This window comes from Cyprinus carpio, chromosome B12 (assembly GCF_018340385.1).
Source record: "Cyprinus carpio isolate SPL01 chromosome B12, ASM1834038v1, whole genome shotgun sequence".
NCBI classification, from domain to species: domain Eukaryota; kingdom Metazoa; phylum Chordata; class Actinopteri; order Cypriniformes; family Cyprinidae; genus Cyprinus; species Cyprinus carpio.
In genome coordinates, this window is record NC_056608.1 from 634,583 (window position 1) to 651,727 (window position 17,145).

General features: G+C 37.0%; 1 protein-coding gene across 1 annotated transcript in view; it reads right to left on the minus strand.

Moving 5' to 3' along the window:
* Positions 1-1,726: 1,726 nt before the first annotated feature.
* LOC109099843 (myosin phosphatase Rho-interacting protein-like) overlaps positions 1,727-17,145 on the minus strand; it is a 48,072-nt gene continuing 32,653 nt past the window's right edge. The window contains 9 exon segments of the mRNA XM_042734886.1: positions 1,727-2,361; positions 4,699-4,784; positions 4,868-5,030; positions 6,120-6,206; positions 6,290-6,400; positions 8,741-8,900; positions 9,349-9,466; positions 10,647-10,796; positions 13,698-16,206. Coding sequence (XP_042590820.1) covers positions 2,290-2,361; positions 4,699-4,784; positions 4,868-5,030; positions 6,120-6,206; positions 6,290-6,400; positions 8,741-8,900; positions 9,349-9,466; positions 10,647-10,796; positions 13,698-16,206 — 3,456 coding nt within the window. The 3' untranslated portion in view covers positions 1,727-2,289.

Consider the following 17,145-nt stretch of genomic DNA (forward strand, 5'->3'; position numbering starts at 1 on the left):
GGGATGTAACGAGTAACCGCGACCTGGTTGAAAATCGATTTAAATATGTGACAATTCAAATTGAGATGCTAAACAAATCACGATTCAGTTAGGGGTAGGAGTATAAATTATGTATGTGAATGAATGTATGAATGTATGTCTGAGGGGAACTTAATGTCTTTAGAACAGATGTTTTTTTTTTTTTCATCTTTCCTCTGTATAATGCATATTAAAGTTCGTAAGTGCAGCGCTGCTTTGTTTACAGCAGAAACCAAGGAAACGCTTTAGCGCCACCTGCTGGCAGAGAGTGAATATGCATCTCATTCAGCTCGTCTGCTGTTTCTGTTTCAGGCAGATATTTTTATATATAGTTTCACAAAACTGAAGTCAAATTATTCTGTTTTGCCTTAAAATTTTGAAATTATACAAACCAATTTAGATTAAAAACTGCTCATGTTGAATGTATGCAGCATCTTTGTTTGGATCATGATTAAAATGCAGTGGTTGCCTCTTATTTTTAATGTAAAGAGCACAGACGAAGCCTTGTTTTGTTTATATGAAGAGATTTGTGTTATTTGATTTGAGGCTTGTTTTAAAATTTCAATTGAGTTTTGTTTTTTACATTCTATTTAAATTTTGTCATTTAGCAGACACTTTTATCCAAAGCTGTGTACAAATGAGGACAATAGAAGGAATCAAAACTAACAAAAGAGCAATAATATGCAAGCGCTATATTAGTATATTATAGTTCTATTATAATTTCACAAAGAAATGTACAGCATTTTGCCCAAGCAATAATAAAAGGACACATTTAATTCATAATTTGTCTTAAATATCATTTTGTTTAAAAATAAAAACCATGAATTGGATCGTGAAATCAAAACCGTATCAATACATCAATATGGTCTCTAAATGTAAATGTATTGTATTCTCAGTGCTTTAAATTTTCAGCATAACCTTCAACGGATTTCTATACTTTTATACTACTTTTTATTTTTTCCAAATAAATGAATAAATACAAAATTTAACAAACCACTACAATACAGAAACAATGTTTACTGTACCTTCTGAACACAACACACAAGTGTCTTTTCTTCATTAATATTTTTGTTTTGTTTTAATATCTAAAGATTCTTAAATCTCTTGAGAAGTAAAAAGACAAAAGTTAGAAATGGATCAAAATGAAGTGAGTTTATGCTTTAAACGAGAAAAAATATCTGCTAATGGACCGTAATATTTTAACTTTAATTTGCAAAACTTAATTCAGAGGGAAAACTAACTTTCATTTCTCACCGCCAGATATTTCTTCTTATATGAAGAATAAAACTCATTTTGTTCCTTTTCTGAGAAAACAACTTACTCTCGTAAAATTTCTTAAATGTAAAAAAAATCCATAAGATATACACAACAACATTCGATTCAACGACTTTAAATGGAAGGCTTTCTGCTCTTTTAATACCAGCAGACACCCTGCAATATAAATAAAGGACAGATTAATCAGTGCAAAAGAGGGTGCAAAAATATTTATTGCTAATAAACCAGTCGTCAGTTCGTGTACATTTGCGGTATATTTACAATAATGTATAGATGAATGGAAACGTGAGACAAAAATTCATAACATTTAAATAAATACAAAGGACTGCCACTGAACAACACTAATTTATTTATAAGCTTGGGGCTGCAAATGAACAACACTAGACTTTTAATGTGATTGGTCATTTATTAATTCATAATTGTATAATAATACAGCCTTGTTAATATTCTTTAGAGCAGCCCAAACCCTCCCAGGTCTGTTCCTGTGTGATTTACAGTCATCAGAAATGCTCCTTTTATTTAAAACATCCGGAGATGCTGCAGAAGGCCAGCGGTTAATGATGCAAGCGTCGACTAAATGCAGCTATTTTATATGCATCCCATTTCACTAAAACAAGAAAGAGCCGGAGGAAACTTCCAGCGTCACACACCAACCTGAAGCCGGGATGATAATCGGTAGAGTCGAGTCGTGACGTGGATTACTTCCTCCACTGGCGATTCACACAAACTAAAGAGTTCAAACAGTAGCTTACACAGTCGTGTTTAGTGTACGCATGATAGATGCTTCGTTAAAAACAAAGTATTTACATTAAGACATGGCAATGAAAACAAACCAACAACGTCACAGTAACTGAAGTGCATGAAATGCAGACTATAGACAAAACTCAAACTTCATACCATGTTTAATATGCGCTGTAGCTGTGACCAGTGTGTCTCTAAGTGATTAATTATTGGGCTAAAATACGCAGCTCTTTATTAGCATGCAGCGAGGCCGTGTCAGAAGTCCTTAGTGTCCTTGTTGTCGAACAAGTGAAGTCTCTGCTCCGCCGTCAAACCTTCCTTCAGACTCTGGAGATGCAAACAGAGAGACTCAAATGTGATGCTTGAAGCGGTTTCTGTGAGCATGTCCATAACAACAGGGTTTCTGCAGGGTTTATGAAAATTGACTTGTTTTAAGATCAATTAAGGAACACAAATGTGACCCTGGACCACAAAAGCAGGTATATTTGTAGCAATGGCCAACAATACATTGTATGGGTCAAAATTATCATTAGGATATTAAGTAAAGATTATGTTCCATGAAGATATTTTGTACATTTCTTACCATAAATGTATAAAAACTTAATTTTTGATTAATAATATGCATAGCTAAGAATTCATTTAGACAACTTTTAAAGATGAATTTTCTCAATATTTAGATTTTTTTGCACCCTCAGATTCCAGATTTTTAAATAGTTGCATCTCGGCCGAATATTATCCGATCCTAACAAACCATACATCAATGGAAAGCTTATTTATAAATCTTATGACTGGTTTTGTGGTCCAGGGTCACATATGTCAATATGATCTGTGAATGTAGATGTCCAGGGACATGCATGTATTGTTTTGCAAGTAATGCATTGTATTAGCAACACTTCAAAGTCTGAAAAATACTGCTTTTGACAATTACTTTTTATTTATTTTACAAAAAAAAAAATAGCTTAAGCTTTGAATTGCTTCTGCTCACACTGCAAAAGTACTTCTGTCTTGTTTTCCAGTGTGAATGTCTAAAGATTCTTAAATTAAGATACTTTACTTTTTTGTGATATTAATCCGAATGAAGTGAGTTTGATTGAAACAAGAACTAATATCTGCCAGTGGAGTCTGAAATATCAACTTAATTCAAAAGGAAAAGTTTTCACACCCCACTGACAGAAACTTGTTTATTTGTGTTCAGTTTCTCAGAAATCATTTTGCATCTCCAGTTAATGTATCTTGATTTAAGGATGTTTAGATATTTGTACTGGAATACGACAAAAACACTGAGGAAGATATTCATGTGTTTTGAGTTAATTGTATATTTATTTGAGTGTCTTTATGAATGTAAGACTTTCCGCTCCGATTTAAGATCTTTTTAAGGTCTTCATTTGTGGAAGAGCTGCAAAAGCCCTGTTCAAAGCAGAAAGTCTTTTATTTTCTTCATTACAAATCCCTGCTTTTTCGTGGCATTTAAATCAGTGACCTCAACAAAAATGACAAAAGTATTAAAAACTGCCAGCTGTGCCACCAACAAACTCCAGTGACACACACACACACACACACACTCGCACACACATGCCGTGAACCGCCGCGACGGTCCCGTGAAACTCAATCAGTCCGTCTGAAATCTGAACGATTTCCAGCAATGCATATGGAAATGCCCTTGAGTCCAGGAGACACGTCTGATGAACATGAGACGACACGGACAGCCCTTCATTCAGCAGGACCACATGCACCATGACAGAAATAATCTGATCGGTTGTCTTTCAATGAACTAGAGCTGGGCGATGTGGCCAAAAATACTATCACAATATCATAACTTGTAAGTCACTTTGATAGAAAAGCATCTGCTGAAGGACTAAATGTAAATGTAATAATCATTTAGCATTAATGAGGAAGGAAATGCTGAAATCACGTGGCTTTTGAAGTTTGACGCGCTCCAGATCACTGGATGATTCACCACGGTTTCATGACAACACACCTATCACTACATGACGGTAGTTTTTTCTTTAAGTAAATGGCGTAAAGCTGCTGAAGTGACTCTTGGAGCAGCTCTGGAGAGGAAGTTCCCTCATATATTGAGTTTGAGTTTGTGTAGTACATGAAACTACGCAGAACATGCAGATTATTACAGACACACACTAACATTCAATCAGATGCACTAAAAACCACCAGAGCTTATCACGGCTTTATCATGATCTCGATGTGATCTGGTTTATCGCCCAGCCCTAGCACGAATCCCTCTGAATGATGCACGGGGAGTTCAGCGCATGCGCTCCCTTCTAAGGGCTTTTACCTAAAATCAGAAGTCAAACATCTTCAGGTTTAGTCTTTAGCTGTCCCAGGGCATGTCACGACTCACAGACTGGGAACAGAGGGAAGGACAGAGGAAACACACACACACACACACGCGCACACACACACACACACACACAGGACTGTGTGTTAGAGGAGGGAATGTGCAAAAGACATTGTCTTACCGCTACATATCAGGCTTTTTCCTGGACAACACAAAACAGCACACACACAGTTCAGTTCCTGACTTCACAAGCAGAAGCTGCTGTATTTTGTCTTAAAGGCAACAACGTGTTGACCTGAGGGTGGCAGTGTGAGCTTAACTAACTCTTACTCAACACCAGAGGACTGAACGTGTGTGAGGAAACCTACCTTTGACCTCATGGTGCGTTCTGAGCGTTTGGCTGCTGCGGCCGCCATCTTTAAAATGTCAGGATTGCTCTTTGACTTCATGATATCTGAAGGACATGACCGCCGGTCAGTTCATAGCATGCACATGAATGTATTTGAGTGTGGGTTGATCTGGAGGCGAGGCTCGTACCGTAACCGCCGCGCTCCACGTCCTCCAGCGCGGGCTGCCCCAGTGCATCATGGGCCTGCTGCAGCTGCTCACGCAGGCGGCTCAGATCGCACTCCGCTTTGGCCCGGACGATGCTCAGCTCCGTGTAGATGTCCTTGTATTTATCAGCTGCGTATTTTTTATCCTATAAAGAGACGTGGCACACGTTAATCAGCATTTTCATCAGGGTCCTTTAAAAGTCTTAAAAATCAGTTCGATCAAATTCAGGTCATAAAAACTCTTTATTATCATTTTAGGAGATCTTAAATTTGGGTACAAAAAATAGTTTATTTAATAGTTTAAATTTATTGGCATATTAGCTACATGGCAGATACAGATTCAACATTTATCACAATAAAACAGATAGAAACATTTTAATACATTTCAATTAAAAAAAATTTATTTAAATGTACTTGAGTAAAATCTTATTTTTTCTGTCCATCTTATAAAATTCAGCAATCGCAATACATCATATTGTGATGATTAACTTCAAAAGGCAATGATGCTAAAAGTTAAAATAAAGGTTAAATAAATAAATCAAAATGATGCATTTAAATAAATATGAGCACTGCATGTTCGATGATTAACTTCAAATTTTGCCAAATCAAAGAAAATAGTACAAATTTATGTCAAGCAACTGATTATGATCTATTGATGATGAATTATATCAGCATTTATGGTACGGTATTTACATTGTTCTATGTTCTAGATGGTTTTAAGAGTGCAAGAGCTTCACATTTCAAAATAAGAGTCCCAGTGTTTTCAGGACTGTTTATAATTAAAAGTCCTGCATAATACATAAAATGCTTGTTTATTTTCTGGTTTCACAAACTATCAGGAATTTAATTTAAACGTTAACTCAATCTGGGAGGAAAGACTAAGACTAACATTATTTACCATCCAGTTTATATATTTTACAACTATCGGCACAATAATCAGTTTATTTCTTTGAACACATTATGATCATATCTACAAAATCAAATATCATTGACATATATTTTCTTACGTACTGATACTATATTAGAACATAAACCAATTGCAATACATAATATTTTAAACTTGAATGTGTGCCACAGCCTGTTTAATAAAAACAGAACAAAAAACAAATACAATAGTCATTTTGTAAGGACATACAGTATTCATTTTATTTGTGCAAGTCTTGAAAAATGTGTAACAAGTTCTTGAAATTTTATTTTGTTAACTCTTCAAACATAACTGAAGTTGCAGCACTTACTCTGTGGGCCGTCTGGAGCTCATCCTTTAGAGAGTTGATCTCCTGCTTCAGATACTGCACCTCTGACTCCTTCACCCTCCGCATCACCTGTGAACGCAAGTGTGACGATGAGCTTTTCATTCCCAGGATGCCGTGGGAACAGAGCGAGACATAAAGGGAAAGAAACAGACCTCCAGCTCATACAGCTCCTTCCCCTGTATGACCCCCGCCAGCGTCCCGCCGTCCTCGCTCGTCATCGATCGCATCTTAGTGATCTCAGCTGCCAGACGATTGTTTAGCTCCTGCGTAACAGACGAGAAGCATAAAACAAGCTCTTATGTGCATCTGAAGTGGATTTTATTTAAGGTCAGGTCATGGTTACCTGCAGTGGAAAATTTTGATTTAGTTTTAGTTAGTCTTTTGACAAACCTCATTTAGTTTTAGTCATCTGAACGGTTTTTAGTCGACTATATGTTAAACTGTAAAAGCATTCATTAATAATTTATGTCCTAAAAACTCATTATATACTCCTGGAGAAAACAATGTATTTACCTGTTAATATGATTTTAAGGTTTGAAGATGCAATACAGACACAGACATATAACATGCCTTTATTTATCTTTAAATTAAATAAAACAACTTCTCATTAAGAAACAACAACATGATGTTTCAATAAAAGACCAGTGGTTATATATGCATTCTTTGTAATAATTAGCTTACGTCCTTCTTCACTCTTTCAAGCAGACATCTATATGAACTAAATATAGATGAATACTAAAGTGATTCAGTCATGAGCAGAGAGGGATTTTCTCTCTTTTTTGAAACAGACAGTAGCAGGTTTATTAGGCTGCTGTCACTTTAAGACCTAATGCATGGATCCGATACACTGACACACATCTGAAATTTCTCACAACTGCTTACATTCACTTGATACATAACTGACTGAATACTCACCACAAGTGGACAGTTTGAGATAATTTTTTCGTATCTGTCTGTTAAATCACAACAAGATGAGAAAGAGAATTCAGTTCTCTCCCTAACATTTGTCTCTCATTTTCATTCATTGATGAAAAGGTCAATAGATTTGCCATAGTTTGTCATTCAAAATTGTTTTTTATTTATGGCACTTTTCCACTGAGTGGCACGACTCGGCACGGTTTGTGTTTCCACTGCAGTTTAGTATCGCCTTACAGTGGGCGGGATTATTCACATGTTGTTATAGTTGCACCACCTCTACTGCCAAAAAAAACTTTTTCATTCCGCGTCGCCCCAACAAGCTCTCGGTGGATCCACTCCTCTGCTATCAACGAGAGGAACGTCTGTACTTTCATAACAGACAAGGAAACGTTTTGGATGTTAAAAAAAGGTGCGCTCATTCAAAACATTTGCGTTCGATCCTTCGCTGGCTGTGCTGATTTAAAACTCTTTTTTGTGTTTGTGTCGCAAGTTCGGTGACCCAGGTAGTGACGATTCTTTCTGGCCAATCCGTGATCAGCAGAGTTTGTGTGTCACATTTTTTGGTAACGGTACGTTTCACTTGAAACCTCAACCGAGGTGGTAAACGGGTACCAGTACCAGGTACTGTACCCAGTGGAAAACTCCCCAAAAGTGAACGTACCGAGCCGTACCATGCAGTGGAAAAGCGCCATTAGTTGTAGTCTCATTTTTGTCAGTGAATAGGGCCCTGTAAAATCAGTTTCATTTTTTTTCCCAAATTAAGTATTTTTTTTCCAAATTCCATTTTAATTTTCCTAGATTTTATTCTTTGGATTCTGTTTTAATGGTTAAATTATATTTTATTAAAAAGCAACTCTAATGAATTAAAATCATGTAACTTATACAAGTTTAACAAAAAAATCAGATTTTTAGGGCCCTATTAATTACTTTTTTTTTTTTTTTTTTTTTTTTTGAGTTTTCCAAGTAGATTTTTCTGGATTTCATTTTAATGGCTTAATTAAATTTGAATAATCAAAATTAAATGTTTAGCGTTTTTTTTCCTTCTCCAGAAACACTGTTATGTGCTTTATTTTTTCTGGCATAATGATGGCATAAAACATACAATTTATTTTTTAATCAAATGACAATTAACCAAACCCTTTAATTTTTCTGGCAAACAAAATGCTGCTCAACAGAGGTTAATCACTAAATTTGAAATATGGAAAAAAAAATTATTATTTCCTAAAAATAAAGCTTTAATAATAATTTTATTTTTAGTAGTAAGACTATATTTTACTGTACAACAGTAATATATTTCTGTCACAATTTCTTCAAGTTAAACTGAACTTTTTTTTTTACGGGTTGCCGTGCAGAGTTTTTGTTTGTGTGTGTATATGATGTGACATAAGTTTTTTCGTCAGCAGTTCTGGAGGTTTTATGTATTTATGTCCTCTTTTAGTGAGACGGCAGACTCTGAAAACGTTGCGAGCGTCACATGCTTAAACAGGTGAAACTGCGCGTTTGCGCCATTCATTCACAGAGACACACAGAACATGAATTAGTCTGTATCACCATTTGATTTAAGTGTACTGACCTACTTTTGATTTATTCATTCAAAATTTGGCATCATAGAGCCCTAAGTGAAAAATAGTTGTGGACGAAAAGTATGCTGGAACATATTTTTCAGTGAAATTAGCACTGGTTACCTGGTTGTGCGCATTGAGTTCCTGGTTCTCCCGCTGGCACTGTCTGAGCGCCTGTCTCTCGGCCTCCAGCGCCTGGGCCAGATGAGCATTTTCTAAGCATTTCTGTGAGTACTGCTCCGACAACACCTCGATCTCTCTCTGGTACGACACCAGCTCTTCCCTGCAACACAAAGGCACTCTTCCTTTCAGTTTACAGTGATGATAACAGAGCAAGGCCTGTATGTCTAGACAGAAGTACAGCCGAGAGCTTGAGGGCAGATTACGAGCATGTACACAAAGAAAGAAACTGTGCAATCACTCCAGATTTGGCATCTAGGTTGCGTTGCCCCAGGATACACTTGGCAATAGAGGCAGTCATGCAGTCAGGCTTTAAACCCTTTATCCACTCCAATTAATGTAAGATGCAGAATGCACAAGACTTATTTGCGTATCACAGCTTCAACAGTGAAGTCAGAAGAAAAGCATCATAAAAGCGAGGTAGAGATGTGGCTTTGAAAACTCATTTCAAGCAATTCAATCTGAAGAGGCAGTTTATTTTTCAAAAGAATGCAAAGGTGCGGCTGCGCTGCATTATGAGGCTGAAATAGCGTAAAGGAATAGCAACTGACTCGTGCTGTTTGCGGATTTCCTCTATGTCTGCGTTTTCTTTGTTGCTGTTGGCCTTGCGTGCTTTCTCCAGCTCCCGCTCAAGCTCCGTCCGATGTGCGTTCTTCATCGCTTCGATAGCTAATCATGTGTATACTTAATTAAAAGGCTGTATATTTCGCAATGTGTCTTAAAATCAGAAATTGGCATTACTCTAAAACGCTCAAATAGATTCAGGAATGACTCTTCAAAATTTTATCATTTTATCTTTTTTACCTGGTGAAGGTTTTCTTTTTCCAGAAATGCTTGTTAATATCATGGTATTGGACTAAAACTTTCTAACTTTCTGGTCATACAGACTATAAATCGATTAAAAAATTCTTTTTTATAATTCTTGTATTTTTTGCCCACCTTGTTTACACATATCAAATATGACCAGCCTACAAAAAAGATCTAGGCCTATATTATTACAAAATATTTTGTGTCAGATTTTTCAGTTAACAAGTTTTGTATTTGTTTTTTGATCTGACTGATCACAGGCCTTATTGATCTGAGCTAATGCACCAAAGTTATCACTGCCAAAATAAGCCACAAATTTGTTCATAAACTCAGAGGCCTCAGTCTATTGCAAAAAGAAATACAAAACCTGTGCTAATTGAAATAAAACAAGGACTGAATCCAAGATTTGGTGATAATACAGCATAATAAGTAGGGATGCACGACATTTGTTTTTTGCCGAAATCCGATATTTTTCAACTCATTTTAGCCAATACCGATATATTTCCTTTTGTTTGGAAACAAGTCTCTCCTGTGTGGAAATTATAAGCAAATTATTTTTACTTTTGGTTAGTTTTTAACAAGAACTTATTTGTTAGAATTAAATAAACAATAATGACGTTCTTTTATAATGATCGGCAAAAAATATCGGTATAATTTTTCATATCAGGCGATGGTGATATGTACATTTTAAGCCATTATCGGCCGATTCCGGTCAGATAATACCGTGCATCCCTAATAATAAGATATTTACAAACTATTTTAAAAGTCTGGTCATTTTTAACTGGGAACACCAAATTAGGTAAGATTTTCAGCATTGCGCAAGAGTGCATGGCGCAAGAGTTAAATCAGCACAATTTAATATTTTATGTTTAGGAGATAATGGATTCTGGCATAAGGAGCATTTTTTTATTAAGAATTTGGAAGTGATTCTGGAATGTCCTATTCTACACTGCGTATATGTGATCTGATCCCTGCGAATGATCATATTCAGCAATATAATGACCCAAAACGTCTTCTCCTGGCCCTTTTCATCCTTACTAACCAGCTATAGTGGCTGCGGTCTCTTCTGCCAGCAGTCTCTCTTTCTCCTCCTGCAGTTTCTCCAGTTCCCGCTGGTGCTTTTTCTGCAGCTCATCAATTACCTTCTGGTGAGACTCTTCCATGGTGGCGAAGCCTCGTTCACACGTCGCCTGTAGGGAAATGCATGAAGCGGCATTTAGTGCATCTCTTTCAGATCGCTTCAAGTCCACTTCTATTGTGACAAGGACAACATTTACACAGACGACAGAGATTAGCGATGTGTGGACAGAAGAGTGTCCACACATAGCCAGGTATTAATAACCTACAATGACAAAGGGGACACAGAGGCCAGTGAGAGACGGCTTCTCAAAAGAAACAAATACACACACTATGATGGGACTGTTTGTTCATTCAATGTTCATCCCAAACACTTGGATACTTTAGCCAGATTTAATGCATGAATATAACTGGATTAGATACAAAATATCTAAGGCAATTTATTATAATAAAGAAAGACCGCAAAAGAGTCTTCAAATGATAAAGCAGTATATGTACTGTTCAAACTCAAGATAAAAAGTATTGGACAGTTTGTGGTTGTCAGATGTTGGTGGATCATGTTGATAGTAATAAACTGTGAGAGCTGACTTCATACATGCAGAAAAATCACCTTGACATCAATTAAAAGTCAATGCAAAAATTGTTCAGAAAAGTTGTAGCATTTGATTTGGTAAAAAAAAAGTCCTATGCCGTGATTAATTTAAAATAAATTTATTTCATACTAATTATAATTCAAACATATTTATTGACATAAATTAAGACTAACTGATATAAAATTGTAATTAAACTTTATTTGGAGTATTTCTTTATTGCACAATGCACATTTCTTAATATTAAGCCTAAAATATGTTTTAATATCACTATTATTAAGGACTGTGTGATCCTTGCATAATCAGTTGCAAGATATTTAAAGTGCACCTGAAGTATATTTGCAATAGTTCCACTTTAGCCCAATCAAATACACTTCAGTATATCTTTAGCTGGAATTCAGCACTGGTTCTGCACAATTTAAGTGCATTAAGCAAAAACTAAGTTGTTCAAATTTAGAAGACTTTAAGTATTCCAGTTTAGTATAGCAAAAATACAATTGCAGGGTATTTTTTTAAACGCATAAATATGTAAAATCATTTGTAGTATACTTAGCACAAAATAAATACATTTCAAATTCATTTTAGTATATTTTGTTTTCACTAGGGTACAGACACTTGATTTAAGATTTTAATGCATTGAAATTCAAACATTTGCAGCTTAAATGTCCAAGTATGTTTTCGTGTGTTTTGAGTTACAGATTTTAATGGATTGATATTTATATATTTATATATATATATATATATATATATATATATATATATCATTCTTTATATATATATATATATATATATATCGTCTGAAAAACAACTGGAAATTCTATTTTAAAAATGCAGCACCTATATTTGTACGATTTGCCATAAATGTGAAGACTCTTATAGGATTAGAGCTACTATACATCAACATGGAGTTTAATTTCAGTACAAGAGATGTCAATGCTCTTCAAACTTTGCAAACTCAATGCATTTCTGCTGTCTATTCAATGGCCCTAATCTCTGTCCTCTGTGCTCTAAACAGGGGAGTGAATTAAGCAATTGTTTTTGAAGGACTAGTGTCTACTGTCCAGGGACATGACCTGCGTCCTGATCCACTACAGGCCAACTCTTCCTGTCCCCGTATCACAGCCGCACCTGCACTTGTTTACTCAGAGCAGCCTCTATGGATGGAAAATCTCATTTCCTCTTTTGTCCGGACAAACATGAGTCCAGTAGCATATATTGATGACAAATTTTGCATTCAGAGCTATTTCTTTTTTCCCCATTATATTTTTTTCTTAAATCTTAATCTTAAATGAATTGAATAAATTGTAAGATGTAACATACAAACGTAAATGTTAATGTTCAATATAAACTGCAAGCACTCTTTTAAATATGAAATATATTAGAAAAGAAATAGTAGTAGGGGGAATGAGAAAATATTCCTGCAACTCCAAAGTACAAATTATGTTTTGCAAATAATAAAGAAAAAGAAAGAAGTAAATAAGCATTGCACAAATGCCAACGCCATTTAAAACTGGCCTCATAATTTCATGTTTATAATTTGTCCATAATCGCAAAATTATCTAGTTAGGAACTGACTTGAGCTCTGGTCTTTAAGGCCACATCACACTGACAAAATATAATGGAAAACTACAGAAATTATTCTAATTTTTAACCCATTATCCATGTGTTTTTAATCAGCAACTGAGCGACAATTTAACTGTTAACTGTTTTTTGTTTTGTGTTTTTGATATTTTTATTTTTTTTTTGTTCCGCTTAGTTGGTGCAACAATGCAATACTGTAACTGATATAATTTATTATCTGAATTTGTTATATTATAATAATACATAATGCAATTTTATCATCTCTGTCTTCAAAGCCAATTCTTTCACAAATACTTTCATATAAACTTAATTGTTTAAAATAAATTCAGTTATTGTCATGCATTATTTGTTACTGATTAAGTTAAGCAGCTGGCATTTTACAGTTATCAACGATAACCAGCGATTTATGCAAAGAGCACTGGCTGTTAATCAGGCAAAGAGTTTAAGTGTGAGAACAAGTTCAGATCAAAGTCAACCAGGTGAACCACATAAGTTCAGACTTGCTGGCATAAGGAGTATGCAGTTATGCATTCTCCAAAACGTCAGACGAATGGATTCTTAACTGTTCTCCATTGGACTTGAATTATCTAGAAATGGCTTCTTCTCAGTGAGAGAATGGTGTATTTTCCCCTCATCACAGTTGGCTCATCCACACTCCTAGTGTTAAACCGTACATGCAAACCTATTGTTAGCAGCCATGCATCACTGGTGAGAAATATTAGACCAGACCAAAGCACCACAAAGCAGGGTTAGTATGAGAAAAGGAGGGGAAAGGATCAGGTTTAAGGTTGCCACATGGGTTAGTTTGAGAGGGGGAGGAGGGGGGAGGTTGAGGTTTTTGGTTTTTAGGTTTTCCAGGTCTTTCTGGTATTTCAAACGCAGCAATGACGCATCCCCATCACGAGCTCGCATATTTACTTCCTCTGTCAGTTCTGACAGCCGGGAGACAAGTTTTTGGATCCGCACTTTGAGGGAAGTTGCGTTCGGGTCTCCGTCTGTTGCAGGTTCGACAGGGCCGACGGCGTCCGTAAGCTCTTCCATCTCTTGATTGAAGTGTGCTATTAAGTCCTTACGCTCCATCTCGTGCTTCTTCTTCAGGTTCTCCATGCACACCGTCAGAGAGTCGATCTCTTTCACGTTCTCCTCGGATCGCAGTCTCAGAGTCTCACCAGCCTTGGCCACTTCCAGCCTCAGCTTTTCTGCTTCTAGCTCGTACGCCTCCTTTAATTCTCGCAGCTCCTTCTTATGCTTGGCCATCATGTCCTGAAGCTGTATGGCCTTGTCCAGAGAGTCAATTGCTTCTCCTTCGATCTGAATGTGGGTTACACCGATGGGACTCTGGACGCTTGACATCAACTGTTTCTCAGACTCGAGTTGTGCTCTCAAATCAGCACAATTTGCACACGCAGACAGGTCTGACGGTCTTGTCCTTGGCAACATTTGAAGAACTACCAAGTACATGCATGTTATATCCATTATGGCCTCACGAACATACTCAGACCAGCTTCTTTGAGAGCCACAGCTTGACACGGTCAAAGCCAACGACTGAAGCTCCTCATTAGTTTGTTCCCTAAGAGCAGAAGCGGTTTGATTCAATAACGCCACTTTCTTCTGAATGACTTCAGCGAGCGTCTTCATGACGCAGGGGTTGGCAGCATCATCGAGCAACCAATTTAAAACATTCGATTTCATCGTATCTTCATTCAGTGCATTTCCACATGCAGCACTTTTTTCTGTGCAAGATACAGGTTTTGCGTCACTTTGAAGTTCTTGGAGGTGGGAGAGCTTATTCATAAGAAGCAGCATTTTATTATCCACTAGCATACATTCTACAACATTCCTTAGGGTTTGCTCAACCTCTGAGCCTTTCTGACAGTCCTCTAAACCAGCTAAAACCTTATGTAGAATCATTCTCTCAAACATCTCCATCATTCCTGCCTGATTCTCATCCAAAATGTTGGTGTCCATGCCGGTGTTGGACAAATCTGTCTTACTGCCTATTACCAACACGTCAAGTAGATGAGTAAGAGATTTAGACTTGCTCTTGAACTCCTCCACCACTTCCTCAATTACACCTTCATTTGTGAGCTTTTGCAACAACTCTTGGCACCCAATTTCTGTTCCTGGTTCACTACCAAATGTACCTTGAGTGCCTGCCTTCTCTTTCAACATCCTAATTTCCTCCTGAGCATCTACAAGCATCTGACTACACATCCTTGCGGTCTCTTCATGTTTCGCACTCTGGGACTGAAGTTCTCTACAGACCTGCTCAGCATTTTGAAGCTGCTTGTCCTTCTCCGAAAGCTTGGACTGAAGGACCTCCAATTGGCGCTTGAGGTCGTCTGTCTCCGAATCAAACTCTTTATCATCTTTTTCGCTCTCTGCCACCTGAAATCCAAGACCCCTAAGCGTTGCTTCTTTAAGTTGCAATCTTTTCTCTGTATCTTTCAAAGTATTACCAAGAGTTTCCAATTGAATAAGAGCCTCTTGTAGCTTTTGTGACTTTTCATATAGTTCTCGCTCGTACACATTTTTCTCAGAGGTCTCTTTGTTTTCTTGCTCCTGTTCCATGTTGGATTGTGGATATTGCTGACTGCTACGTAGTCTACAAAGCTCAGCTTTCAGCCTGTCTATTTCTCGATCCGCTTCTATCAACTGGTTCATAATTTCCTGATAGCGCTGGTTCAAAGCTACGTTTTCGCCCGCAAGCAACTCCACCTGCTGCGACAGATCCGGAGGGTCTTCCCTCGAGCAACCTAGTGCAAACGAACTCTCAATTTTCTGCTTATGAACTCTTCCCAACATGTCCTCCATGGTGACCAAATGAGCTTCATAGTCCCGAATACAGTCTCCAGCCTTTTCCAAGCTTTTCCTCGTCTCATTCTCAATCTCCTGTTGGTTCTTGAGGCTTTCCAACAGTTTCTGCGTCATTTCTACTGACTCACTTCTTTCCTGTCCTTGAGGACTTTCTACCCAAAGGTATTCGCTATGCAAATGCATGAGCTTTATCAGCTCTCTTAAAGACAGAGGCTCACTGGCATCTATCAAGCTCTCTAGCTCTCTGATCTTTCCCTCGCTATCCTGAAGCATGAAGCTGACCGTTTTTTGAATAGAGTTTGAGGGACAGACCTCGGAGGTGGTGGGATTTTTGGTGTCAGAAAGGTAAGGTTCCTTTGCCGGCCAGTGAGAGAGAGAAAGGCCAAGCTGTGCCTGCATGTTGCGCTTTTTCAGTTCTTGAAGCTGCAGGATCTCTTTGGTTTCCTGGTACTTCTTTGTTAAGCTCTGAGCTTGAGAACTAACCAGTTCAGTCCTCTTCATCTGGAGCTCTGTCTCAACACTCAAAGGGGACTCCAGCTTGGAAAAGGGGACCAGACAGTTGGTTAACAGTCAGCACAGATGAACAACGCTAATCAATTTCTAGATTATAATTAACAGTGTTGAGGATTTGAGGTAAATGTACATTTTATTACAACAACTGTGTCGAATCAATCTATTAAGATTAAAGGGAGAGTAAATTCATTCAGCGTCTTTCATGGAATAAGGCACATTAGAACGCTAGAAAAAAATGATGGCAAAAGGTTAGTAATTCGAAACAATGCATGCATATTAAAAGGTTAAAGAGTTGTTTCATGGGGTAAGTAACGCAAAATTAGTGCTAGCTAAGAATGCCAGAACAGTTACATGCCAACCAGTTAAGCCTTGCAGGCCTTATGCGGAAAGATTTAACCTAAACTACTGTGCAACCCCTACTGTGTCTGTTTATAGCAAACCTGAATAAATAAATAAATACATAAAAGACAACCCTTTAAAACTAGCTACTGGAGATGAAAATGTGTCCTTGACAGATATTCAACATAAAGCATCACCTTTTGTGGAACAAATGCCATGCCTAAGATAAAAATCACCACACATTTGCTTTTCATACAAATAAGCCTTAATTTTGGTATACTGAAAATATATACTACAAGATGTTAAAGAACAACAAAAATAACTGTAGCTATAACAAGTCAAAGAATTTTGAGAAGTCCAAATTAAGCTCAGAAGACAATGCAACAATATTTTGAACAAACACTAAAGACAAACATATACGCACACATAACACATAAACGAACACACAGACGTACTCTATAGCATATATGGAAGAAGGTTAAAATGAAATGAATAAATGTTAAATATGAATAAAACACATCATGCATGTATTCCTGAATAGGCATCTTTCGATGTCGATGTTCATGTAGCACTATTCTGCAAAAGATGCATTTTTAAATCATTTTCAACACCCTTAAGATACAC